The following is a 26,661-nucleotide window of genomic DNA, read 5'->3' as shown; positions in this document are numbered from 1 at the left end:
CAGGTCAAAACCAGACACACAAAAGACAGCCAGAGAAGTTAGAGATCTGGAAGTTACTTGTGCCTTTGTCTTCCCCCTTTATCCCCATAATCTTATCAGTCACCACATTCTATGATGTGGCCTCTAAGAACAGTCTTCTGACAGCCTTTTCAGGGCCCTGGAGCCAAAGATACAGGGGTTCTAATGCACGGCTCTGCTCTCAACTCTCAGCTGGACCCAAAGCAAGCTAAAACTAAGCTCCTGAACATTTTTCCTCTTTGGCAGAACATAGGTATCCACACTTAAGCTTTTAACGATGGTTGTAAAGATAAAATGATGTAACATATGAAAAGCTGTGGTCCAGTGCTTGACACAAAGCAAACACTCAATAATTACTGCCATCTTCAACTCCACCTTTCCAATCCTACCACCACCTTCCTCTCCTTCACCTGGACCACTCCACCAGCCCCTCACAAGCACTCTGCTCACCTCCAGTGCTGTTCCTTACAAGTCCATCTTCCATTTAGTTCTCAAAGTGATAAATATTTGCTCCTGCAAATCGGACAGTGCTATTTCCTAGATGAAAACACTTTAGTGTCCCACTCTGTTTTACACACCTTTAAGTCCTAATTCTTTAATAGAGTATATACAACCCATGGTGACACAGACCCTGCCCACACTTCTCTCAGACCTCACTCGCCAGCAGTAGTAACTGACTTTTTAAATTCCCCCAAACATACCACAGTGTTTCTGAACTTCATTCCTCTGCTCACACCATGTCTCCTCTCTCAAAAACCCCCTCCATTCTCCAAACTGCCTATTTAGCTTTTTCTTGTTTTTCATTTTCCTCCCTAATGACTCAAGTTTAGAAGTTAACTTCTTCTAGGAAGTCTTCCCATACTTCCCATGTGGACAGTGGTTCTCACATTTTAGAGCAAGCAGAAGAATGCCCTGGAAGCTTTGTTCAAACACAGATTACTGGGTCCCACCCCCAAAAGGTTCTGATTTAGGAAGTCTGGTGTGGGACCTGAGAATCTGCATTCCTAACAAATTCCCATGTGCTCACACCCTGAGAACTGCCACCTCTCTCACTACACTCACCACTTTGTATTCACATTTCCTATTTATATGTCTTTCTCCCATGAGCTCCCTGAAGATAGGGGACACTAAACCATACTGCTAACCACAGATCACATGTAAAGTTCTTGGGACCCTGCCATAAAGCTTCCTAATTACTCCCATTCCATCACTAATGCCACAACTTTATGGTCACCGAAGGCTTACTACCTGGCAGCCACCCCAGCTCTGTCTTTGTCCCTCAGATCCAGTCACTAAGTCTTGCTGGCTGCTTGGCTTGCTCAATCGGTAGAGCATGCGACTCTTTGTCTGGGTCGTGAGTTCAAGCCCCACACTGGGCATGGAGCTTACTTGGGGGGGAGGGGGGGAAACTCCTAACGTTCAGTACTAAAGAAAGCACACTGCTTTACTGCTACTGCCCTGCCAGCATCCACCTAAAACCACCAGGCAAGGAGCCCCTGTGGCTGTGCCGAGGCTCTACCTTCATCTGAGCCAGCTGCTGCTGCTGCTGCTGCTGCTGCAACCTGCGGAGAGCCTCCTGCTGCTGCTGCCTCTGGCGCAGCAGCTCCTTCTGCCGCTGGAGCTCCAGTTCCTTCCTCTTCCGCTCCTCTTCTTCATGCCGGAGTCGGGCTGCCTCCTCTTCCATCCGCAGCCGGTTCTCCTCTAATCGACGCTGGGCTTCTTCTTCTTCCCGGGCCCACTTTGCAGCCTCCTCTTCCTTCCCAGAAGGAAAAATAAAAGAGAATAAAATTTAATTGTGTTTAAAAAAAATCTGAATCACTTTAGAAGGTTTCTGTCAAAAAACTATACAAGTACCAGAGAAAACAGAAACTCTGTTTATGATGACAAAAGGCAGAGGTAAGTTTTCTTTTAAAATATATTTACAGTAGGGCGCCTGGGTGGCTCAGTTGGTTAAGCGACTGCCTTCGGCTCAGGTCATGATCCTGGAGTCCCTGGATCGAGTCCCGCATCGGGCTCCCTGCTCGGCGGGGAGTCTGCTTCTCCCTCTGACCCTCCCCTCTCTCATGTGCTTGCTCTCTCTCATTCTCTCTCTCTCAAATAAATAAATTAAAAAATAAATAAATAAATAAAATAAAATAAAATATATTTACAGTAGCTACAAAGGCTTGCCATGCTTACAGGATAAAATTTCAATTTATTTGCTAAATTCTCCATGAAAGGAATGTCACTTTGAACATCGGTGGTAAGCACTGATCTCTCTAAGAGATCACCACCAACTGCAGCAAAGGCTTCTGGAGACTGTTCCTATATTGAGGCAGAGCTAGCTTTTCAGGGTGCTGAAGGTGAAAAGCTACCAAGACCTTGCAAGGACAGATTACCAGGAAAACGTCAACCAGTTCTGGAACCAGAGCAACCTTACAAGAACACTTAAATTCCATCCCTGATTCACACCCCTTGTGACCCACGGGTCCTTTGGAACATCTCTCCTCGACCCATTGTCCATCCCTCTACTACTCAGTCCTGTACCTTGGCTCATTGTCCTTCTGCTTTCCTTCTACAAAACCATTCCAATGTGCCCTCTGGAACTCTCCTCACCCTCCTTCACAGAGTCTGCTTACTGTACCTACAATGCTGTGTTTTATTCAGATAGCCCATTCCCCTTCATTCTCCAGAACTCAGGGCAGGTATCAACCACTCTACGGGGACTTCCCTAGCCCTTAGGAGGTAAACTTCCCCTCTGCCATTTCATTTTGTCCAATTATACCTCGTACTCTGTTTGCTCCTAGTCCACCCGTGGCAACAACTATTTCCTATCCAAAAACCATTCCTTTCAGGCTTCTTCCTTGGGGACAGAGGCTCTGTCACCTCAGATGTCTAAAATGCCAGATTTCACTTTTTAAAAAGCTTCCAATGTAACTAGGGGCACCCATGTGATAATGATTTAGGCCAAAGGGATGTCTGCTGGGAGGCTTCTAGAGAAGGTATTCTTCTGAAACAAAAGCATAAGAGAAGGATCATTCCCTTGCAAGCTGTACAAGGGCATGGTACCCAAAACTCCTAATCGTGAGGTGAAAAATCTGAAGTCAAAGTAAACCCACCAAGAAACACTAGAGCAGAATTTTGCAAAGGACCTGGATCGTTAATGATAGCACTGAGTTACTGCCTTATATCCTTGATATGGGATCTGTTGTTTAAACTATTTTTAGGTGAATATTTTCATTTTGCACCTGAAAGCATCCTAACTGTGGCATTTATTTCTTGTACAATCATCACCAACATAGCCAGTGAGCTTCTTAAGGACAGAAACAATTTCTTTAAAACTTTCATACTCCACCAGGAAACAAGCACAACAACTGGCATATAGTACCTTAACTAAATATGTTAACTGTCAAATGAATAAGCCAAACGATGAACTGACATACAATCTACCCTTGAGGTCTATCTACCTCTAATAGTATTTAGGTTGCTCAAAGAGTTTCAATCAAGAACTTAGACAAAATCAGGTAATGTCCAGCTTGTGTCAATCTACATGTATGAGTATGGACTGCCCACAGTGATTTCCTTCCAAAGAGCACAGTCTGTAGGGAGAAGAGTGATGTTCACGGTGGAAAACCTGACAGGCGCTGCTGCTGCCAAGTGACCAGGGTCCACACCAGCAGTCACGAGTCCTGGTGAGAGTATGTGTCCTTGATACAGTGTGAGGAGAATGGCACTTCGCCTCTGTGTGATTTACTTTCCAAACCCCGTAAGTCCAGTTTAATTGTAAGAAAAACATCAGATGAGTTCCAAGAGAGAGTTACCCTATAACATACGAACCATTATACCTTAAAACTGCCAAAGACCCTCAAAACAAGGAAAGCCTGAGAGACTGTCAAGCAAAGAAGCTAAGGAGACAACTAAATATAATATTTTGGATTTGGGATCTGGAAACAGAAAAAAAGACATGAGGGAAAAATTGACGAAATGTGAATAAAAAACTATGGATTTTAGTTAATAATAATACATCAATAATGGTTTAATGTGACAAATGTGCCATATTAATGTAAGATAATAATAGAGAAAACCATATTATCATCCAGATTTTTCTGAAAATCTAATACTGCTCTAAAAATAAAGTCTACTAATAAAAAAAAAATCTAAGTTCTTAAACATTAAAAGGAAATGCTTTAGGGGTTCTGGCTGCCTGTAGTGGCAGAATGACCTGGTTGGACTAGAACTGGGTAGTGTCCACTGTTACACAGCCTGTGAAAATATGAAGCAGCACTGAATAGTGCACTTTAGAAAAGTGAGAGTACCCTCAGGCAAAAGTGGTCAACTTGCAGATCTCTCATTTGTTTTTTTAAAGGGCAGGCCTTCTTTAGATTTCTCTCTGGTATTCTGGGGGGTTTTTGGTTCTTTGATATTTTGTCCAGCTTTTGTAATTACCCGTGGGACAGTCATTACAAAAGAAGTAAGAATCAGTTAGGTCTCTTCTAATAATTTTCAGTAAATAGGCTATCCTCATATCCAAACACTTTCCAATCACAAATTCCTAGCTTCAAAGAAGAAATGAGAAGAGCAAACCATCTGTCACCTGCTTGCGTAACAACTCTTCTTGCTTCCGCCTTTCCTCCTCTTCTCTTCTCCTCTCTTCCAGTCTCCGAAGAGCTTCTTCTTGCTGTTGTCTTTCTTCCTCTTCTCGCTGTCGCCTTAATGCAATTTCTTGCTCCCTTTGGCGTCGCAGAGCTTCTTCCTAAATTTAAAAAAAAAAAAAAAAAGGGGGTGTGTGTGTGAGAGAGAGAGAGACACAGAAAGAAACGAACTCTGGATCTGGATTTATATATCCCATAATAATCTGAAAAGAAACAGACTATGTGTTGCTAAGGCTCTGTCAACAGTAAATATAGAAAGAATATAACCAGGATCTAGAGTAAAAAGTAAAAAAAGTTGGGAAGTAAACATATCAACAATTAAAATAATTTGTATTTAAAGTAGTGGGGCACCTGGGCGTTCAGTCGGTTAAGTGTCTGACTCTTGATTTTGGCCCAGGTCATGATCTCAGGGTTGAGGGATCAAGCCCCGTGTCGGGCTCCACACTGGGTGTGGAGTCCACTTGAGATCTTCTCTCGCGCCCTCTTCCCTTCCCCTCTCCCTCTCTCTCTAAAAAAAAAATAATAATAGTAAATAATAATAAATAAGATTCTCCCTCTCCCTCTGCCCCTATCCTCGCCACCCACCCACTAAAGCCCACACATGCTCTATTCTCTAAAAAATAAACAAATAAAAATAAATAAAATAAAATAGCAGCAGTTAAATAGCACTACACTGAGAGTCCATCCTAGTTTCTACATTAGCTATTGCATTTACTAATTAACCCCAGAAAGGGCTACAGGAGGCCTGAGGCTTTGGCTTCTCTTTGGTACCATTAACCCTTATTTACCCACCCCCTCAAATCAACTGAGAAACCAGAACATAGGTCAAATCAACATAGCAACCAAAAATGCCTGGTGTGGTAGAAATAAGCTCTCTAGTCAGAAGTACTGAGCAAAGTTGTGTATTCTAGAACGTGTTCTGAAGAACGAAGTCCCCCATGTCAAGTACAAAGGAAAGGGTCTCTGTCGCCGGGGTGGTTCAGTCAGTTAAGCATCTGCCTTTGGCTCAGATCATGATCTCAGGGTCCTGGGATGGAGCCCCGCATCAGGCTCCCTGCTCAGTGGGAGCCTGCTTCTCCCTCTCCCTCTGCCTCTGCCCCTCCCCACTGCTCGTGATCTCTCTCTCTCTCTCTCTCTCAAATAAATAAGTAAAATCTTAAAAAAGGGGAGGTGTCTGTCAAAATTTAGGAAATACTGAGCAACACAGAATTAGACTGATTTCTTTACTGCGATACTTCTTAGAGCCCTTACGTGCTAGTGTAGAGTGTAACCCTAAGAAATATTAGTAGTTCAAATCTAATCTCAGCAGGGACCCTTTTGTTTTCCACAGCGTACCTCTTGGGGCCAACAATGGGTATGAAATGTGAGATAAAGTGGACTTTGGGTCCCATTACAGAGTAGATTGTTTCAACTGGAATTTGTAAAAATCCCAACAGAAAAATGGGTCCTGCACATGAAAAGAGAATTCCCAAAAAAGAAATATAAATAGCCAAAGTCCACAAAAACTGTTCATCATCACTGGTTATAAAGCAAAGACTCAGTTACTTCCGAAATCTAACTGAGAATATTCAAAGAAATCAACTCCGGTTATTTACCAGGACTGAAGCTACCCCCCCAGGGGCTGCTTACTGGGTCACAGATATTTCTTCTAAAGGAAGTGAATCTCCTAAGGCTCTAATCCCAATCCTGCTGTTAACTCCCGGATCTCAACCTCAGAGGGACCATCTCCCAAGAACCATGAATGCAGTTCAGGGCTAATCCTGGGGTCCGTGTTCTCCGAGATATACCTGTTTCCTTCGGGCAAGCTCTTCTTCCTCCCGCCTCTTCCTTTCTTCCTCCTGCTGCCTCCGAAGAATTTCCTCCTGTTGTCTTCGCAGTTCTTCTTGCCTCTTTCGTTCCTCCTCTTCCCGTTTTGCCCTCATTTCTGCCTCTCTTCTCTCCTGTTCTAGCTGTGATTACAAGAAAATACTCTTAGAAACCTGAAGCCAGGGGCACCTGGATGGCTCAGTTGTTAAGCGTCTGCCTTCGGCTCAGCTCATGATCCCAGAGTCCTGGGATCAAGCCCCGCATCGGGCTCCCTGCTCAGTGGGAAGCCTGCTTCTCCCTGCTTAGTGGGAAGCCTGCTTCTCCCTCTCCCATTCCCGCTCTGCTTGTGTTCCCTCTCTCTCTCGCTGTGTCTCTGTCAAATAAATAAATAAAATCTTAAAAAAAAAAAAAAAGAAAAGAAAAAAGAAAAAGAAACCTGTAGCCAAGCAGAGAAACACTCCAACATCACCGACCTGTATCATCAGGAGAAGCTGGAAGATGCAGACACTACACCATTCACAGTTGCTTGTACTGCAAGTGAGTGATGAAACCAGATCTGTAAGAACTCAGCTCTGGTATGTCGCAGTAGGCAGAACAGTGTCATGCTCTTCTAAACTGAATGGACTCTCCCCCGACATTTACCTACCTCCTCACTCCACACTACCACATCCCATCTCCTAGACATGGGAGAAGGAGACCACCAGGAGAGTAACATCAGAATTCTCTTGGAGTGGCACTTCTTTGCTCATCCCTACAAAGGATTTTCTGATTCAAGATCTAACAGTGTGTCTACAAGGTTTCAATAGCAATGTTGTAAAGCTGCTAGTGTGAAAAATCATAGAATTCTTTAAAATTTGAAGACCAACCACTTAACAAATTCTATCATTTATAGTTCCTAGTTCCTAGTCCAATCCAGCACCTCGTCTCCTTTCTCACTGCCACACGTACAGTTTAGGCTTTCACTTTCTCACCCACATTTCTAAAAGTCCCTTACTTGGTTTCCCAGCATCCGTTTTGCTCACATTTCCCAGCACAACATCTTAAGTTCCACCAAAAAAATCATTCCTGGCTTACATATAACACCATCCTTCACCCTGAAATAAATTCTAACCCTCTAACAGGACATGTGTAAGGGCCCTCATGACTGGCTTGCCTCATCTTAGCCTCCTCGCTCTTCATTTATCCCTCAGACACACAATGGCTCCAGGCCAGACCAAATTATTTAGCTGTTACCTGAGCCAGTATGTTCTCATGCATTTCCGAGCCTTTACAGGAACTGTTTCCTTCAACTGGGTTAAATCCTACTGTTCTTCAAGTGAAAATCAGTGCAGGTATTACTGTCCATCAACAGTGTCACCCAATTCCTGACACCCACCTCTCCAACTGGGTGAGAATAGCTAGCCCATGTGCTTTCTTGACTAACCTGTAACTCTGTTACGTGCCTGTGTGTCATTGCCCCCCACCCACTTCCACACACACACACACACACACACACACACACACACACACACACCAGACACAAAAGATTGCAAGTTCCTAACCCTACCTCATCATCTATGTGTTCCCAGCACAACGTACTACAGTACTAGAACACTCTCAAGAATTAGCTGAATTATGGCCTCTTGCTCATTTATGGAGACAGACCATGAACCCTTTCTAGAAGCGCACTCTAAGGAGACTGTCACTACCTCAGATGATAAGAATACATTAAGTATAAAATAGGAACAAGATTCTCCCAGAGGCATGAGAATCCAGAATCATTACAATGACACTAAGTGTTGATAAGACATCCCCAGCTGGAAAGTACTAAAAACCAAAATTCAAGATTCCCTGCTCCTCCAGAAGATGTGAATGGAACATGGGATCTAATGTTAATGTTGAGCTTTTCAACCACATGTCTGGGGACAGTAAGAAATGTAAACTAACACCACTATAAAGATTCAATGTGGGGGGGGAGGGGCGCCTGGGTGGCTCAGTGAAGGGTCTGTCTTCTGCTCAGGTCATGATCCCAGGGTACTGGGATCGAGCCCCGCATCGGGCTCCCTGCTCCATGAGAAGGCTTTCACTTTCTCCCACTCCCACTCCCCCTGCTTGTGTTCCCTCTCTCGCTGTGTCTCTGTCAAATAAATAAATAAAATCTTCAAAAAAAAAAGATTCAATGTGGGAACTCAAGCCACAGATCAAGGGTTTGATAAGCAATGCAGTGTATATTTTCCTAGGTCTTAGAATTTATAACAAGTGTTTATACCATGAATAATGTAATTAAAGTATACATCTGATCATAATCATTAATATGTCAACCAATCAATTTTAAGTGATTTAATTTAAACTTGTTAATTTTCATTGTTTGAGGTCTTTTTTGGGAAAAGCGGGAACAGTAAGGATAGAATATGAATGTGCTTATATACCAGCTAAGTAACAGTAAACTAACAGGAAAAAGCAGAGTTAGCCAGAGAGAGACATCGGTAAACAAATGCCTATGTCCTACAGATGGAAAGCATGCCCTGCTATGGAAGAAGGAGTTTCAGACCTTTGCAGCTTTGGCCTTCTCCATCTGCTGAAGCTGTTCAAGGGCAGGTCCCGGAGTTGTGGTGTCAAGGGGAAGATCCCATACACTACCACCTTCCCAAACTATAAGACAGTAAGGAGAAAAGTGAAGGTTATCAGAGCTTACATACATGATCACATATCCACAAGCATTAATGAAAAAGCTGTTTCCCTGTCCCTGAATAAGCTCCATCATACATATCTGTGCTGCTTTTAGGTAGACTAAACTGCCAGTGGGCTCTGGTTTAAATCAATATCCTTCAACACATCTAGAAGGAAAGAAATTACCAGGCATTTGCTGGGAAACTAATTTCATCCTCAAAAAAACCCTGTAAGAGAGGCACCTGGGTGGCTCAGTCGTTTGAGCATCCGACTCGAGCCCTGTGTCGGCTTCCACACTGGGCATGGAACCTGCTTAGGATTCCCTCTCTCCCTCTCCCGCTGCCCCTCCCCAACCCCCCGCTCTCCCTCTCTCTCTCAAAACAAACAAACCGTATGAGGTATTTGTTCATATCCATCTTTACAGATGAGTAAGCTATAGGTCATGGGTAGTTTCATAACATTCCCAAGGACACACACCAAGCACGCAGCCATGCCAGGATTTAAACCCCCGTGTATTAGATCCCAAAGCCCACAATATTTCCAGAAGCATACAACCTCTTATTGCACGCCCAATAGAGAGTGGGGTCAAGAGAGGTGTATAACTGTGAAACTAGAGAGCACTAAGTAGTTGCATGATGCTGTGAATGTATTAAATGCCACTGAATTGCTCATCTAAAAATGGTTAATGTTATGTTATGTGAATTTCACTTCAAAGAGAAAGAAAGAGGTACAGCTGGAGCTGGGGAGGCCTCTGGAAAGGCTGGGCAGGTCTCACAAATGACAACAGGTCCTACTGACCTGCAAGGCAACACAGAGTCAGATGCAGGAGTAAACAAATAGATAAAGGCTTCTGAGTCTGCTTTCCTACTGCCAGCACAAGGTTTGCTGATACCACTTTCCAGCATTCTCTATTCCCTACACTATTTCTATACTATAAATTATTGGTTGTATAAAACGAATGGACTATTTGTAAAGGGCCTTGAGTGTATCATACCCAAAGAAAGAAACTGTTTAATAAGGTACTTATAAATAGTTCCCCCAAAATTGGAGAATATGTTAACATCCTAACTATAAACGGCTACCAAGAAAAAATAAGGTACACAGAGCAGGGAAAGTTGATGAGGGATGATAATCAGTCTTTCTCCTGCTATAATCCCCAGGATCAGTGTTAGCAAGAGACTACCACCTGACAAGCTTAGGGGCTCTAAGAAAAATCCATCAGTGCCTATAGTTCCTGAGAATTGTCAACACCAACTATAACCTCTTGTGAGGACTATCCATGGTTCAAACTACCCACCTCTGCAGGTATCAAACCCTAAAATCCAGAAGTGTTCCACCAATATCAAGACTTTTTTAAAATCCCAGACCCAAATTTTCTAATTAGATGCAAAACGATCAGAGAATGAGGTAGGGTGTTCACTTTAAAGCAGGCTTTTTTCATCCCATAACTTCTGGGTACCTATAGTGTTAAGCTATATATTAACACTTCACTCAAAAGAATAGGTGTTTTTACTTAAGCTTTTTTTCCTTTTTCCACTCTGGCTGGCAGAAGTCCAAAAACAATTCAGAGGACTTTTCCACACTGGTTAGAGCAACATAAAAAGAGAGGCTGATTCAAATTCATGAAATTTATCTACTAAACACTTCCAGCAAATCCTTAACAGTGTATTTTCAATAATATTTTCAATCCTTTGCTGGGGTCTATTAACTATTTGTTAATATTCAACATAGAACGGTACAAAAACTGACACATTTTTAAAAAACTGAACTATACACCAAGAGTCTACATCTTCAGAGCCACACTGAGGACCAAGCTCCAGGTTGTACCTGCAGGCTGCGAGGCCGCTGGCTGAAGCTCCCAGAGAGAACCAGTATCTGGCACCGACACAGACCGAGTTACTGAAGGAATGATGTTCTGATCAGATATTCTGCAAAAGGGAAATAAAAAAATCAACTTGTTCTTGTCACTTGCAAAAACAGATAAAGAGGAATTTCTACAGGATTGGTAGGATTTCCAGGCTATTTGTCCAGAAAACTCCTTCATTGTTTTAACTAAACTGTAACACTACCAAAATGTTTAGAAGAGGAACAAAGACAGAGGCCCAGTCATCATACTTCTGGAATCAAGGTATTAACAAATGTTGATTTCTAGATAATTCATATACCTATGGTCTTAAAAAAACTCAGAATATGTCAATAGAGTAAAAGAGGCAGCATGTTATAATGAAAAACCCACAGACCATAAGTCAAAAGGTCTTCATTTTAGTTCTGTCTCTGAAGTTCTTTGTGTATTATGTCAACTGAGTCCTTTAGCCTCTCGGTGTATCAGGTTATCCATCTGTAAACTGGCACCTTACTGCCTCACGTGCCCACCTCACCCACTGGGTTAGGACTGAAAAGAGAAATGTGGAAGGTTTTGGTTAAATTGGACAGTAAGGTTTTTAAGACGGTCACGGATACCTCCGAAGGAAGTACACCAAGTACTGCCCTGAATGATAATCTGAAACTACAGAAATTTAAGACTGTTAGCATAATTTCCTTTTCCTCAGACTTATCTTAATGGCTTTTGGGTTCTGAAAAATTTTTACTCTGTGTGGTAGTGTGAGTATCTTTCTTGAGATCTCATGGGTGAAAAGGAGATTAAACTTCTAGACTATAATTTCTTTATTGCAGTTCTGTAAGAATACATTGCTTTTCCAATACTGTCATTATTCTGAGGTTCTTATTTGAAATTTATCCTCTATGAGTAAAAAGATCAAAAATGTTTTATTGCCAGCTTATTATTTTTAAAAGCTACATTCTGGTTTTACATACAATACACACATATGTGTCCTGTGTGGGTATTTTGATACCAGAGTTCACACATTATACTAAAATTTTCTTTCTTCTCTTTCTTTAATACACATACACACACACACACACACACACACGACACATCATGGAATGACCACCAACCTCATTTTCAGAGCCTGGAACTGCTGGAGAAGAAGAGCCAACTGTTGCTGCTGCTGCGAAGACAGGGCTGCTTTCTGTTGCTGAGCCAAAACCTGTGCGTACTGTTGTCTTCAAAAAGTAAAATAAAGTGTAACCTGTCTATGCACATTTAGTACACTTTACTGAGATACTGAAAGACAAAGGTCAGTCCACCACCCCCAAAAACACCATTAGAAATAGCTATCAAATAAATCTTAACAATTCTTCATGATAAGGATAGTTACACAGAAAATTCTCTACTTCATTCTAAAAAGAACTGAACTTCTAGATAACATGCTCAAAGAGGACAGCAAAAAAAAATACAAAATGTCAAAAACTGTCAAACTCCCCGAAAATATCAGAAAGCAAGTGAAAAACAGATCTGAATAGCTTCTTTCACATGAAGCACCTTTCGCAAAAATAAAATCACTTGTATAAAAATTCTCAAAATTTATGTTTCAGCTTGGAAAATTTTAGGTTAAGACTTTTTTTCACGGGGGCTCTGGGTGGCTCGGTCATTAAGCGTCTGCCTTCGGCTCAGGTCATGGTCCCAGGGTCCTGAGATCAAGCCCCGCATCGGGCTCCCTGCTCCACGGGAAGCCTGCTTCTCCCTCTCCCACTCCCCCTGCTTGTGTTCCCTCTCTCGCTGTCTCTCTGTCAAATAAATAAATAAAATCTTGGGGAGGGGGGGAGATTTTTCTTTCCCCAACTGGATGAGAGGTAGAAAAATTTTCTTCTGTAAAGAGCCAGACAGTAAATATTTTCAGCTTTGCAGGCCACATGCAATTATTCAATTCTGCCACTGCCGTGCAAAAGCAGCCGTAGACAACACACCAACAAACGCGTGTGGCTGTGTTCCTATAAAACCCTGCTCATGACAACAGAGATCAAGCCGGTTTGCCAATCTTCGCACCAGATGACAGCAAATCTTACTTCTTCTACCAAAGGGACACATAATCTAAGTGATTCTGCCATCATTCCACACCAATGCTAACAGTATAAATTTTTACTTCTTTCCTGCCCTCTCATCTATGTTTTTTCACTGTGGCATTCAAAGTTGAGCCATTTAGGAGGCATTTAATTCTTAAAATGTTTTTGTTTCTTGCTTTAGGAGCTGAAGAGCGAAATTCTAGTTATGTGTCATTTTCTGCAAATTTCCGGTATTTAAGAAGGTAAGACCAAACTCCAAATATATAGTGGTAACATGCCACTAGCTAGGTGACTGAAGTATCCTATAAACTTTTAGTTCTCTGCTGTAAAAGGTGAAACTTGGGAGATTTTATCTAAAGGCACCTAGGGGCTCCTGGGAGGCTTAGTCAGTCGAGCATCAGACTCTTAGTTTCAGCTCAGGTCATGATCTTGGGAGTCCTGGGATTAAGCCCCGCATCGGACTCTGCAGTCAGGGGTGATTCTGTGTGTCCCTCTCCCTCTGCCCCTCCCCCCACTCTTGTGCACTCTCTCTCAAATAAACTTTTCAAAAAAATGTTTTTTAAATAAAGACACTTTGAATACTGCAGTGCACCCTACTGCGTTACTGCTCTTACTGTATTAAGAACTGCTGGTACTGAAGGTGCTGCATCTGGTACAAGGCCGTGAGCTCCTGCTGCCTGGTCAGTCGTTCCTGGTCCAACTCCCCCTAGGAGTGAAGGGGTAGGGGAAGAAATACCACTGAACAAATTGCAAAGAGCATAAAAGCCATTTACTACATATTATCTGAAAGCAAACTGAATCTCAGACCTTCACTTCCCACCTCCCCTTTATGCTCCAAAACACTCAACTATTACAAAAACTCTTAAAAAGCTAAACAATGCCATCTAGTGGAAAAAGGTGGTGTCTGCATTATAAGAGATTCCCTAGGGTGGGAAAGGGATCCTTGTTTCAGGGACTGTTCTCTCCTCCTACCCTTGAAGTTAAATGTTGTACTGTACTCCACAGTCATTATAAAAAATGTATTATTTCTCAATGTTAAAAGTGGGTGGCTCGGTCTTTAAGCGTCTGCCTTCGGCTCAGGTCATGATCCCAGGGTCCTGGGATGGAGCCCCGCATCGGGCTCCCTGCTCCGCGGGAAGCCTGCTTCTCCCTCTCCCACTCCCCCTGCTTGTGTTCCTGCTCTTGCTATCTCTCACTCTCTGACAAATAAATAAATAAATAAAATCTTTATTTAAAAAAAAAGTGATCTGGAGATCATGCAGAAATTAAGAGAAAGGGCACAAAGCTTTCAGAAAGGAGTAAAATTATCTGTTAATGTTAATGTTACGGTAGGAATTTGACAAGGGCCCATAATGAATACAGAGAGCAGCATAGAAGTATGTCTTGTTAAAGATGCTGAGAAGTTTTACATTAACAAAATATGAAAGAGCTTTGAAAATTATAACTTTCCAAATTAGGTGTTTCTATTGCTATTAATATATCATGAGTTAGAGGGGTGCCTGGGTGGCTCAGTCAGTTAAGTGTCTGCCTTCGGCTCAGGTCATGATCCCAGGGTCCTGGGATCGAGCACCACATTAGGCTCTCTGCTCAGCAGGGAACCTGCTTCTCCCTCTCCCTCTGCCTCTGCCTGCCACTCTGCCTACTTGTGCTCTCGCTCGCTCTCTGTCAAATAAAAAAAATCTTAAAAGTAGGGCGCCTGGGTGGCTCAGTTGGTTAAGCGACTGCCTTCGGCTCAGGTCATGATCCTGGAGTCCCGGGATCGAGTCCCGCATCGGGCTCCCTGCTCAGCAGGGAGTCTGCTTCTCCCTCTGACCCTCCCCCCTCTCATGTGCTCTCTCTCTCCTCTCATCCTCTCTCAAATAAATAAATAAAATCTTTAAAAAAAAAAAAAAAAAAATCTTAAAAGTATGTATATGTGTGTGTGTGTGTGTGTGTGTGTGTATGAAGTTAGAAAAAAAAAATTTAGTTTGTGTTTCAAATAACATAGATGGAATTTAAATTCTGAAAAATTAAAATTGGAAAAAGAATGAAATGTGAAGTGGAAAATAAAAGAAATAATAAAAGCATAAGGGTGACACAGATTAAGGCAAATCATTAGTGAATAGTTTATATCTTTATCGTACACAGACTATGCTTTGGAATAAAACACTGCATATACAATTTCTTGGGGTGGAGATCATTTGAAATTCATGGACATTTTTCTTTCCCATTAAATACTGGAGGATGGAAGCTACACTTGGTTAATCTAAAATTTCTACATTTCGGGTGCCTGCGTGGTTCAGTCCTTAAGCCTTCGGCTCAGGTCGTGACCCTGGAGTCCTGGGATCAAGTCCCACTTTGTGCTCCCTGCTCAGCAAGGAGTCTGCTTCTCTCTCTGACCCTCACCCCACTTGTGCTGTCTCTCTCTCAAATAAATAAATAAAATCTTAAAAAAAAACAAAAACTACATTTCAAGGTATATTCATCATCAAGGTGAACTCTCTTCTTATCAGTGCTATTCAGGGCAACAGCAATAACAGCTGACAGAAGCAGAGCTTGCCATGGTTCTTCCCATAACTGAGGCTCAGCCCCTATAACTAGAAGTCAGGAAATAGGCTAGGGCAAACATGACAAGCTCCAAGGGATGAACTTTCAGCTCTGAAACATGCACGATAACCCATCCCAATTTCAGAAAAGGGAAACAGAGCTCAAACTTGGTACAGAAGTTAAATGTTTATACAAGAATACACAATTCATTTTTCTTTGGATTTATAACAGAAATGTCAGAAATAATTCCCCTCACCTAGGAATCATCACTGTTCTCCAAATTATACGAGGTCTCAACCCATCGGTGGATTGTGACAGCAATTACTGGGTCAAGATCAACATTTATATGGAAAGGGAGGAAGGGAGGGAAGAAAATATGTGCATGGCACAAAATGCTTTGTGAAACTTGTTTCACAAATATACACATACAGTTATGAATGTACAGAGTAGTGATGTAAAACTCACTTATTTTACTACAGGCTGTGGCCAAATGTTCTTACCTATGAACCCCTATGACCATAAGAGAGTTTGTGTCCTATTTACCTTGATAGCATAAGAACCTACCACAAGGCCTAGCACAGGCCTTAACTATGTAGCTGATGAATAAATCAATGGTGATTGCTGCTGCAGTGACCCAGTGTTCACACGAAAGGTGTCTGGCTATGGCCACTTCTGACTATAGCAACCACCCAACACTCCAACCTGGAGAAGGAAAAGTAAGGCACCCATCCAAAGCCCTCCAAAGGGAACTCTATAGGGAGAGGCCCAGGGGCAGCTGCAGAGGAGTAAGATTTCCCCTTCAAAGGTATTCCAGTGTCAGTGTACAAGGGAGGTTACATTATGATCCAATTTTTAGTTAAAATACCAGTAACTTATATTAAAAAAAAGAAAAACGTATTCAATTCAAAATACTCCAAAGCACTAGAATTTTTTATTAGTAACATTTATTTGCTTTAAGGTAAACCTAAAATTTAGGAACTTTATGAGTCAGAAAGCAAGAGGCAAAAAGAGGTAAGGGAAGGCGAGGAGAGGAGAATGTGCATTCTAATTAGAGGCAAAAAGGAACTCAAAAAAGTCAACTTAATTGAAGCACAGTAGATAAAGTTAAAAGCTCGAAGTGAGCTTAGAAAAATAAGGAGCCAGAATATGTAGGACCTGATAGGCAAAACAGGATAAGGTGTTGTTTTTTATTCTATACCTGCTGGGAAGCTACTGAAGGATTTTGTTTCTTTAGAATTTGGGGGTGGGGGGGATGGGGAGGTGGGGGGAGTGGGGTTGAACACAGGTATTTGAGTTTTGAAAAGATCGTTATAGCTAGGTATGCAGTCTACAATCCAGACTGCCCATTGCCATTTCAATTACTTTAAAAAAGTACAGTTTCTTCCTCATTAGATGCAACATCTGGGTTGTGTTTACAAAGAGAAGCAAGGGTTTCTGCATCTAGTATGTGTTCTGGGTGAGCTGTAAGGTACTTACCATATGAGGAGGGGGAGCTGGACCGGGAGAGAAGGGGACCCTTCCCCACATTTTCATGATATCACCAAGAGGTTGGAAGCTTTCATCACATGCTCTCTTCACCAATAAAGACATAGTAAAATAGCCCGCCTGAAACCATTCCGCCATCTCCTGATTATTGAAGGGACCTATAATAGCACCAATTAAACAGAAGGGCAATAAAAATTCTTTCAGACTGAAAAGGAAAAAAATATTTCCTGAATCTGATCCTTATCCAGAGGTACACCTTGTTCAGGTGACACCTGTCAAATATTTTGTACGATATTTTAATTTAATCCATCTCCAAAGGTAGTAAAAATAGGCTTCTAACTAATAAAATACAACAGAAATTATTTTGAAATAAGACTTCTGTCTATACATCCCAAATTCTCTGTGGGGCTTTAATTATTTTAAGGAGCATAAATGTCTACATCTCAATCTCTACAAATTCATTTATCAGAAAAGTATAATAAAACTGAGAAGAGTATGTTTGTTACTTTATATTACTAAGGCATAAAGAATATAAACATGTAAGGCTAAATATGCTTTCCTCTAATTTTCATTTTCTGCCAGATTATTAAAGGTTAGCAAAGTATAAATAATAATCTATTAAATTAAGATAATTTACAATTGATTTACCCAGGTATGACTAAATCTGGCTGGAGGCAGGGGCGCAACAACATTCTCTAGATGTTTTTACAATTAAAAATCAAATATTTTATACAGAAAATTAACAAATGCACTCTGATCCATAACCATTAATTCATTCATACAGCAACTATTTACTGAACACCAATTATATGGGTCTAGGCAGTGGGAATACAATACTAAATAAAACAAATCCCTAGAATGTCCAATTCTGGGAAGATGGAATAGATGTACTTGTCCCTGCTCCTCCTGCTAAATTCAACAAAAAGCCCTACACATTATATACAAAAGAAGACTCTGAAGAGTAGGGAGAAGGCAGACTGGCTAGAACCTTGGGGCCTAAGAAAACACATAGTGGTGAATTCCCTGACTTTTCATTTTACCTCATGTATCCCAGATTTGGAGCAAAAGCAGCCAGTAACAAAAAACATGACTCAATATGTACAACAATTATATGCTATCTACAAGAAAGTCATTTCAAATATAATATAGGCAGGTTGAAAATAAAAGGATAGAAAAAGATGTATCATGCAAGCGTTAAACAAACAAAAAGACTAGAGTGGCTATATTAGTATTTGATAAAGCAGACTTCAGAGCAAAGAAAATTACCAGAGACAGAAAGGGATATTATATATCAATAAAGGGCCAATCCACAAGAAGACACAGCAATCGTAAAAGTGTATGCACCAAAGCTGTAAAAATATGTGAAGCAAAATCAAATAAAACTGAAAAGACAGAGAAATCCCCAATTACAGCTGAAGACTTCAACACCATTCTCATGACAACTGACAGAACTAGACAGAAAACCAACAAGATTATAGAGCTCAACAAAACCATCAATCAACACGGTCCAATTGATATTTATAGAACGGTCCAAGGACAGCAAAATACACATTCTTTTCAAGTACCCAAAGAACATACAGCAAAAAGAACTATATTCTGGGCCATAAATAAATCTCAATACATTTTTAAGAACTGAAATTATATATCGTGTGTTTTTCAACCACAATAAAATCAAGCCAGAAATCGTTAACAGAAAGGTAATAGGAAACCAAACACTTGGAAACTAAACACACTTCCAAATTATCCACGAGTAAAAGTGGAAGTCTCTTGGGGGCCTGGCTAGCTCAGGCAGAAGAGCATACAACTCTTTTTTTTTTTTTAAGAATTTATTTATTTATTTGACAGAGAGAGACACTAGCGAGAGAGGGAACACAGCAGGGGGAGTGGGAGAGGGAGAAGCAGGCTTCCCACTGAGCAGGGAGCCCGATGCAGGGCTCGATCCCAGGACCCTGGGATCATGACCTGAGCCGAAGGCAGATGCTTAATGACTGAGCCACCCAGGCGCCCCGAGCATAAAACTCTTGATCTCGGGATCGTGAGTTCGAGCCCCACTTGGGTGTAGAGATTACTTAAATATATATTTTTCAAAGTGGAGGTCTCATGAGAATTAAAAAAAAATACACTGAACTGGGGGGTGCCTGGGTGGCTCAATTAGTTAAGTGTCCAACTCTTGATTTTGGCTCAGGTCATGATCTCAGGGTTGTGAGATCAATCCCCGCGTCAAGATCACATGCTGTGCTTGGAGCCTGCTTAAGATTCTCTTTACCTCTCCCTCTGCAACCCCCTCACCTCTCTCTCTTTAAAAAAAGGGGGGGGGGCACCTGGGTGGCTCAGTCGGTTAAGGGGCTGCCCTCAGGTCAAGTCATGATCCCAGGATTCTGGGATCAAGCACCGCATCAGGCTCCTTGCTCAGTGGGGAGCCTGCTTCTCTCTCTGCCTGCCGCTCCCCCTGCTTGTGCGCGTGCTCTCTCTCCTCCTCTCTCTCTCTGACAAATAAATAAAATCTTAAAAAAAAAAAAAAGTACACTAAACTGAATAAAAATGAAAATATATGTATCAAAATTTGTGGCACCACAGTTAAAGAAGTGCTGAAAGAGAAATTTATGGTACGAAATGCTTACATTAGAAAAGAAAGTCTTTCAAATCAATACTGTAAGCACCCACCTCCCCTAGAAAAAGAAAAGCAAAATAAACCCTAAGAAGGAAAGAAATAAGAGCAGAACTCAATGAAACTGAAAACAAAAAAATAGTGAAAAAAATCAATGAAACAAAGCTGGTTCTTTGAAGAGATCAATAAAATTAACAAATCTGTAGCAAGACTGACAATGACAAAAGAGAAATGAACAAGTGACCAACATCTGGAATAAAACAGGGGCTATTACTACAGAACCCGCAAACATCAAAAAGAATAAGGGAATACTCCAAATAACACATAGATTTGACATCTTAGATGAAATGGATGAATTCATCAAAAAACACAAACTACCAAATCAACCCATATTAAATCAGGAATTTAAATAGCCCCTGTAACTATTAGGGATATTGAATTTGTAATTTTAAAATTCCAAAAAAACGGGGCATCTGTCTGACTCAGTGGGCAGAACATGTGACTGTTGATCTCAAGGTCATGAGTTCAAGCCTGGCCCATGTTGGGCATAGAGCCTACTTTAAAAAAATCCCAAAAAAGAAGTCCCCAGAAGTTTTCACTAGGGAATTCTACAAAACATTTAAAGAAGAATTAACACCAATTCTAAACAGTCTTCCAGAAAAATAGGAGAGGGACTAATTCCCAGTTCATTTTATGAAGCTAATTATCACTCTGATACTAAAATCAGACAATGAGGATACCAAAAAAACTACAAAACAACATCCCTCATGAACACAGACACAAAAATCCTTAACATTACCAAATAGGATCCAGCAATATATAAAAAGAGTTATACAGCATGACCAAATGGGGTTTACTCCAAGGATGCAAAGCTGGTTCAATATTCAAAATGCAATCAATTTAATCCACCAAAGTTGCTAAAGAAGAAAAATCACAGGATCCTATCAACAGATGCAGAAAAAGCATTTGAAAAAACCAATACCCAAACTCTCAAAAAATAAGGTACTTCCTCAACTTCATAAAGAGCATCTATAAAAAGCCAGCAGCTAGTATTACACTTAATTATTTAAGACTGAATGTGTTCCCCTTAAGATAGGAACAGAGGAAAAACAAGGCAAGTATGTCTGCTCCCATCCATCATATTCAACACAGTGTTGGAATATATAAGGCAACAAAAGGAAATAAAAGGCATAGATTGGAAATGAAAAAATAAAACTGTCCCTACTTATAGATGACAGTAATGTCTACAAAGAAAATCCTATGGAATGTAACGACAACAACACACTCCTAAAACTAATAAATGAGCTCAGCAAGGTCAGAGACTAAAGACAAACATCCAAAATTCAATTCTATATAGTAACAATGAACATAAAGACATTGAAATAAAATTTACAATTACTCAAAAAAAAAAAATCAAGTAGATGCAAATCTTTTTTTTTTTTTTTAACTTATTTATTTGACAGAGAGAGAGACAGAGAGAGAGGGAACACAAGCAGGGGGAGTGGGAGAGGGAGAAGCAGGCTTCCTGTGGAGCAGGGAGCCCGATGTGGGGCTCGATCCCAGGACCCTGGGATCATGACCTGAGCTGAAGGCAGACGTTTAATGACTGAGCCACCCAGGAGCCCCTCAAGTAGATGCAAATCTAATAAAAGCATGTGTAGAATCTATGCTGAAAACTACATAAGTTCATAGATTGGAAGACTCAACATGCGAAAGATGTCAATTCTCTTGAAAATGATATAGAGGTTTAACATAGTTCCTATTAAAATCTCAGCAAGATATTTAAATATAGATTTTTGAATACAATTATATGGTAAATATAGACAAGACTATTCTAAAATTTATATGGAAAGGCAAAGGAACTAGAAAAGCTAAAAACTGTTTTTATAAAAATAAACTAGGAGGAAAAAAAAAAACGGGAGGAACCAGTCTACCCAATTTCAAGACATTATATAGCTACAGTAATCAAGACTATGATATTGGTGGAAAGACACACAGATCAGTGGAACAGAATATAAAGAACACAGAAACAGACCAACATAAATATACCCAACTGAATTTTGACAAAGGTACAAAAGGAATTCAAAAGAGGAAAGATGGCTTTTCAACAAAAGGTTCCAGAGCAACTGGACATCTATCAGCAAAAAAACTCTAAGTCCCATTCATTACACAAAAATTAATTCAAAATAGATCATAGAGTTGGGGTTCCTGGGTGGCACAGTCAGTTGAGCAGTCTTGGTTTTGGCTCAGGTCATGATCTTGGGGTCATGGGATCAAGGCCCCCATCGGGCTCCCCGCTCATTGTGGAGTCTGCTTGAGACTCTCTCTCTCTCTAAACTAAATAATAAATAATAAATTAATTAATCTTTCAAAAAAAAATCACAGATTTAAATGTAAAACAAAAAACTAAATTATTTTGGAAAGAAAATTTGGGGATCTGAAGCTAGAAAAAGAATTCTTCTGTCTCAGACCTAATACCAGAAACACAATCCATAAAAGGGAAAAACTGATCAACTGGACTTCATCAGTATTTAAAACTTTTGATCTGTGAAAGACTCTGTTAAAGAGGATAAAAAGATACAGACTGGGAGAAAATATTTGCAAACTACATATCTAATAAAGGACTAGTATCTATATATAGAAATCTCAAAACTCAAAGGTAAAAAAAGTAAACAATCTAATCAGAATATAGGTTAAAAAACATGAAGAGGATGCCTGCGTGGCTCAGTCATTACGTGTCTGCCTTCAGCTCAGGTCTCCCTCTCCCACTCCCCCTGCTTGTGTTCCCTCTCTCACTGTCTTTCTCTGTCAAATAAATAAATAAAATCTTAAAATAAAATAAAATAAACTATGATATACCCATATCAATGATGTACTTCTCAGTTAAAAAACAAAAAAACAAAAAAAAACACAGGGGCGCCTGGGTGGCTCAGTCTTAAGCGTTCAGGTCATGATCCCAGGGTCCTGGGATCGAGCCCCGCATCGGGCTCCCTGCTCGGCGGGAGGCCTGCTTCTCCCTCTCCCACTCCCCCTGCTTGTAGTCCCTCTCTTGCTGTGTGTCTGTCAAATAAATAAAATCTTAAAAAAAAAAAAAAACACCTACTGATATATGTAACAACCTGTATCAATCTCCTGAGAATTATGCTGAGTAAAAAAAAAAACATTTTTCCATTTGATGGAAATGGATTCCATTTATGTAACATTCTTGAAACGACAAACTATAGAAATGGGGAATAGATTAGTGGTTGCCAAGTGTTAAGGAGTAGATATGGATGGGAAGGAAATGGATGTGGCTATCCAAGGGCAACATGAGATGGAAATGTTTTGAATCCTGACTATATCAAAGTCAATATCCAGGCTGGATACTGTACTACAGTTTTGCATGAGATTACCAGTGCGGGAAACTGGTAAGGAATACATAAAATCTCTATTATTTCTTACAACTGCATGTGAAGCTACAATTATCTTAAAGTAAATTTAATTAAAACACACACCCATGTGTTTTAATTAAAACAGAGTCCTCAACTTGGAAGCACACTTTGTCTCTCCAGTTGCAATCTCTAAAACATCGAATAAATGCTTTTGCTTGTTTTACCAAAAACAAAACAAAGAAACTCACACACGCACAGTCCTGATTCCATGCACCTTACATTCTACAGAGATGTAAACAGACCATGAACAAATATATCCAGAGCCAGGCAGTAACAGATGCTATGAAGGAGAATAAAGGGAAAGGGTAAGGGGACTGAGTGTGGAAAAGGAGTTAGTATGCTGGAAAGAGGTCACAGGGTATACTTGGTAAAACAGTATCATGAAACTGACACTAACATAGTCAACCAATTTCAGGTTATAAACGAAGATTTCACAGAAATGAAGAATCAACAAATGTCTTTTATAGCATTCTCTCCCCATTCTAATCTAACTTGTACACCATACAAATCTTTTAAAGGATTAACGTATAATATGTACGATCCTTTCTCCCACATTTTTAACAGGTCTTTATCATTTATGATATCAACTCCACTTCAGCAAAACATTCAAGTAAGGTCTTCCAAGACTGCTGCCATCATTATGGGAGGGAAACTGAAGTACAAAGAAGATAAAGAATTCACCTGCCTAGTTAACCAGCTGGGTAGCCAGAACTGAGGGGGTCTTGAGCATTTTGTTTACATCCCTATTATATTAGTAATCACATTCCACCTTGTATTCAAATGATTTTCAGTGGACTGCCCTCCCCCCACTGAAATTGTACAGTACCATGGGAGGAACCTATAGAAATGCCATATATATATATATATATATATATATATATATATATACATACACACACACACACACACACACACACACACAGACATATATATGAAAACCTGTAAAAATGGACTGTTTTCAACTACTATGCAAATTAACATTAAATAATGACCATCTTACAGAATCTAGAGGTAATGGCTTCAAGTAGAATGGAACAAGCTACCTTGAATTTCTCCCTGAGGATCTTTGTAATACCACTTCTGCATTGCTTCGTGCATCAATGGAATTGAGACTCCCTTAGCTCTGTGCTCTTGCAGTTTAGATGCCAGTCTCTCATCATCTAGTGCACTGTCTTGGAGATAAGCCACCATCTTCTCAGCTTGCTAATAGGGGGAAAAAAAAACGGGATTGAGGAAACAAATGATCCCAAATTAATACTTGAACACATAATAAAAATGCCTACCTTTCTTGAATGACTTGACCTGTGAAAGGTATTACTGTGCAAGAAACATGGCAGGCAACCATTTACTTCTTCCAACAAGGTCATGTAATATGTACTGTCCCCATTTTATGGAGGGGGAAACTAAGGCCTCGGGAGGTCAAATCTTACTTAAAGTTTCAAAATTATTAAGCAAACCAAACTGAGACTGAAACACGAACTGGTATGGATGAAAGCCCAGGCTTCTAATCAACACACTAATAAGATTACTTTTTAAACTAATAAGCCATTGGTCAATCCTGAAGCATATAAACTAAACCTGTAAAAACATGGGTGTTAATACAACAAAGACTCAATACAATTACAAATAAAATCTTTTACAAGTTTTACTGAGACACTGCCCTCCTTTCTTTCTCTCTTCAAGCATTTCCTGCCACCAAAAACCACCCCATCCCGAAAGAAAAATTCTTCTATAGAAAGCACGCTATCATTTACTTTACATATAACAAAGGTATATCTAATCTTAGGAAAATCTAGAGACATAAATAAAATGTTAAAATCCTGAGTTTAACTATTTTCCCAGTTATACTTTAGGCAAAAAATGCAGAAGACACTATGCCCATCCACAGCTGCTTGTATTTGCCATTTTTGGCATTCCTTTAATTTCCAAAAAGAAAAAAGAAAAGCAAACAGCTAAGGGCAACCTCAGAAGAGAAAAAATAACCTGACACAATGACTACTACATAGCAGAAACTTATAAGCATGAAATGATTTGAAAGACAATTACTCATACAAAAAAATACTAGATTTACAAACAACTTTTCCAGTACATAAAATCTAGTGAACAGAAGTTCCATTTCTGAATATTCATTTAATGCTTCCAAATTTTATGACCGTTTGAGAAAAAAAGGGTTACATGATTTTTACCTGCTCCAAATGTTTGAGACCCTCTTCATCATCTGGCTCTGTGGAAACGCTGCCCATCCCAGGAGCACCTACGACCGGCGTTTCAACTGGCCGGAGGGCAGGACTAGGATTGGGAACAGGTGGTGGAAGTATGAGAAGAGGAGAGGCTGTATCGGAAGGAATCTGTGACAGGGGCTGCTGGACATCAGAAACCATTTCTAAAGGAAAAAAACACAGAAAGATGAAAACCCTTTAAACTATACAGACTCCTATGAAGAATGTATCATCAAGTTGGGCCGTTCACTGAATGGGCTCAACAGAACTGTGAATGTGTCAGGAACACCGCAGATACTTCTTAGGGAGAAGTGTAGTATTTCTCCCTACAGTGACAGAAGTACCTCTACAGAAGGACACAATCTAAGGATTAAAAGGTATCTACAAGGTCCTTCTACAGTGCCTGCCTGTGTCACTAGAGCATCTGCCCAACAGTTACACATCTCCCTCTTGAAAGCAAACAATCCGTCTAATCCCTTCTTTATAACATGTCTCCATATAGCAGACCATTAACAAAGCACTGCAAATCTTCTCAAAAATACCGTAACTCATCATCAAAACTTTGATTACACATATCTGCAATTATCTTGAATAAATCCTATTTCAGGTGATAATTAATGTAATTCAATACAGTACAGTCTTAAGGATAATGAAGAGCATTTGGGAGTCAACCTGGACAGTGCAGGAAGTTCTTCTCAATAAGAACATAGACTGCAAAAGAGGTTCTGTGTTGGTCCTTATTTCTAGCCTCTCAGTATGCGGGCTAAAGAAGGGAAAGGGGATGGGAGTAATTAGATACAAATGCAGTTTCCCCTTTGAAACCTTGTTTGTTCAATTACAGACAGCTTCTCCAAATTCCTGTTCCTCTCCGGAACTCTTTCCTTTCTTTGCCAAACTTCTTAAAAGAACAGTCAATATACCACCACCCCCCACACCTGCTACATTAGGACTTCCACTTCTACCCTCCCAAAGAGAACAGTGCCTTAAAGTCCCCAAATCCAATGGCTTTTCCTAGTCCTCTTCATCTGACCTCAGCAGCCCGATCCTAAACTGAAACCTCCCTTCCTTACTGTCCCTTCACTCTAGGCCACTCTTGCCTCTGAAGATTTTCTCTGGCTACTCTTTACCAACCCTCTAAAAATAGGAATTTTTCCCTAGATGACAAATATACATATGCTTTATCTCCCTTCTATTCTCATCAATCTGGAGCTTTAATCTTTAATGCATATCTATGAATACACATTCTGGACTCCATCCTAAAATCTCCTAGAATAAGGTCCCAGGCATCTACATTCAAGAGAATGAACCACAAGTAATTTGGGGGCACATTATAACTGAAAAATGACTACTACATATCAAACAGGTCTCAAAATGGACAAGTCCCA

At 40.4% G+C, this 26,661-nt stretch overlaps 1 protein-coding gene across 9 annotated transcripts in view; it reads right to left on the bottom strand.

The window, feature by feature from the left end:
- GIGYF2 (GRB10 interacting GYF protein 2) overlaps window positions 1-26,661 on the bottom strand; it is a 146,869-nt gene that overhangs the window by 27,411 nt on the left and 92,797 nt on the right. For all 9 annotated transcript variants that reach the window (XR_013447430.1, XR_013447431.1, XM_078071460.1 and 6 more), the window contains 10 exons: window positions 25,244-25,440; window positions 24,101-24,260; window positions 17,010-17,176; window positions 13,622-13,713; window positions 12,060-12,167; window positions 10,932-11,032; window positions 8,986-9,086; window positions 6,437-6,598; window positions 4,592-4,750; window positions 1,538-1,774 (listed from right to left, as the gene is read on the bottom strand). Coding sequence is in view for 7 of the 9 variants with exons in the window: in XM_078071460.1 (XP_077927586.1) it covers window positions 1,538-1,774; window positions 4,592-4,750; window positions 6,437-6,598; window positions 8,986-9,086; window positions 10,932-11,032; window positions 12,060-12,167; window positions 13,622-13,713; window positions 17,010-17,176; window positions 24,101-24,260; window positions 25,244-25,440 (1,484 nt within the window). In the remaining 2 variants the exon portion in view is untranslated. The remainder of the gene's footprint in view (window positions 1-1,537; window positions 1,775-4,591; window positions 4,751-6,436; window positions 6,599-8,985; window positions 9,087-10,931; window positions 11,033-12,059; window positions 12,168-13,621; window positions 13,714-17,009; window positions 17,177-24,100; window positions 24,261-25,243; window positions 25,441-26,661) is intronic.

This window comes from Halichoerus grypus, chromosome 4 (genome assembly GCF_964656455.1).
Source record: "Halichoerus grypus chromosome 4, mHalGry1.hap1.1, whole genome shotgun sequence".
NCBI classification, from domain to species: domain Eukaryota; kingdom Metazoa; phylum Chordata; class Mammalia; order Carnivora; family Phocidae; genus Halichoerus; species Halichoerus grypus.
Note: the sequence above shows the minus strand (reverse complement) of the source record. Positions and strands in the feature narration are given on the sequence as shown.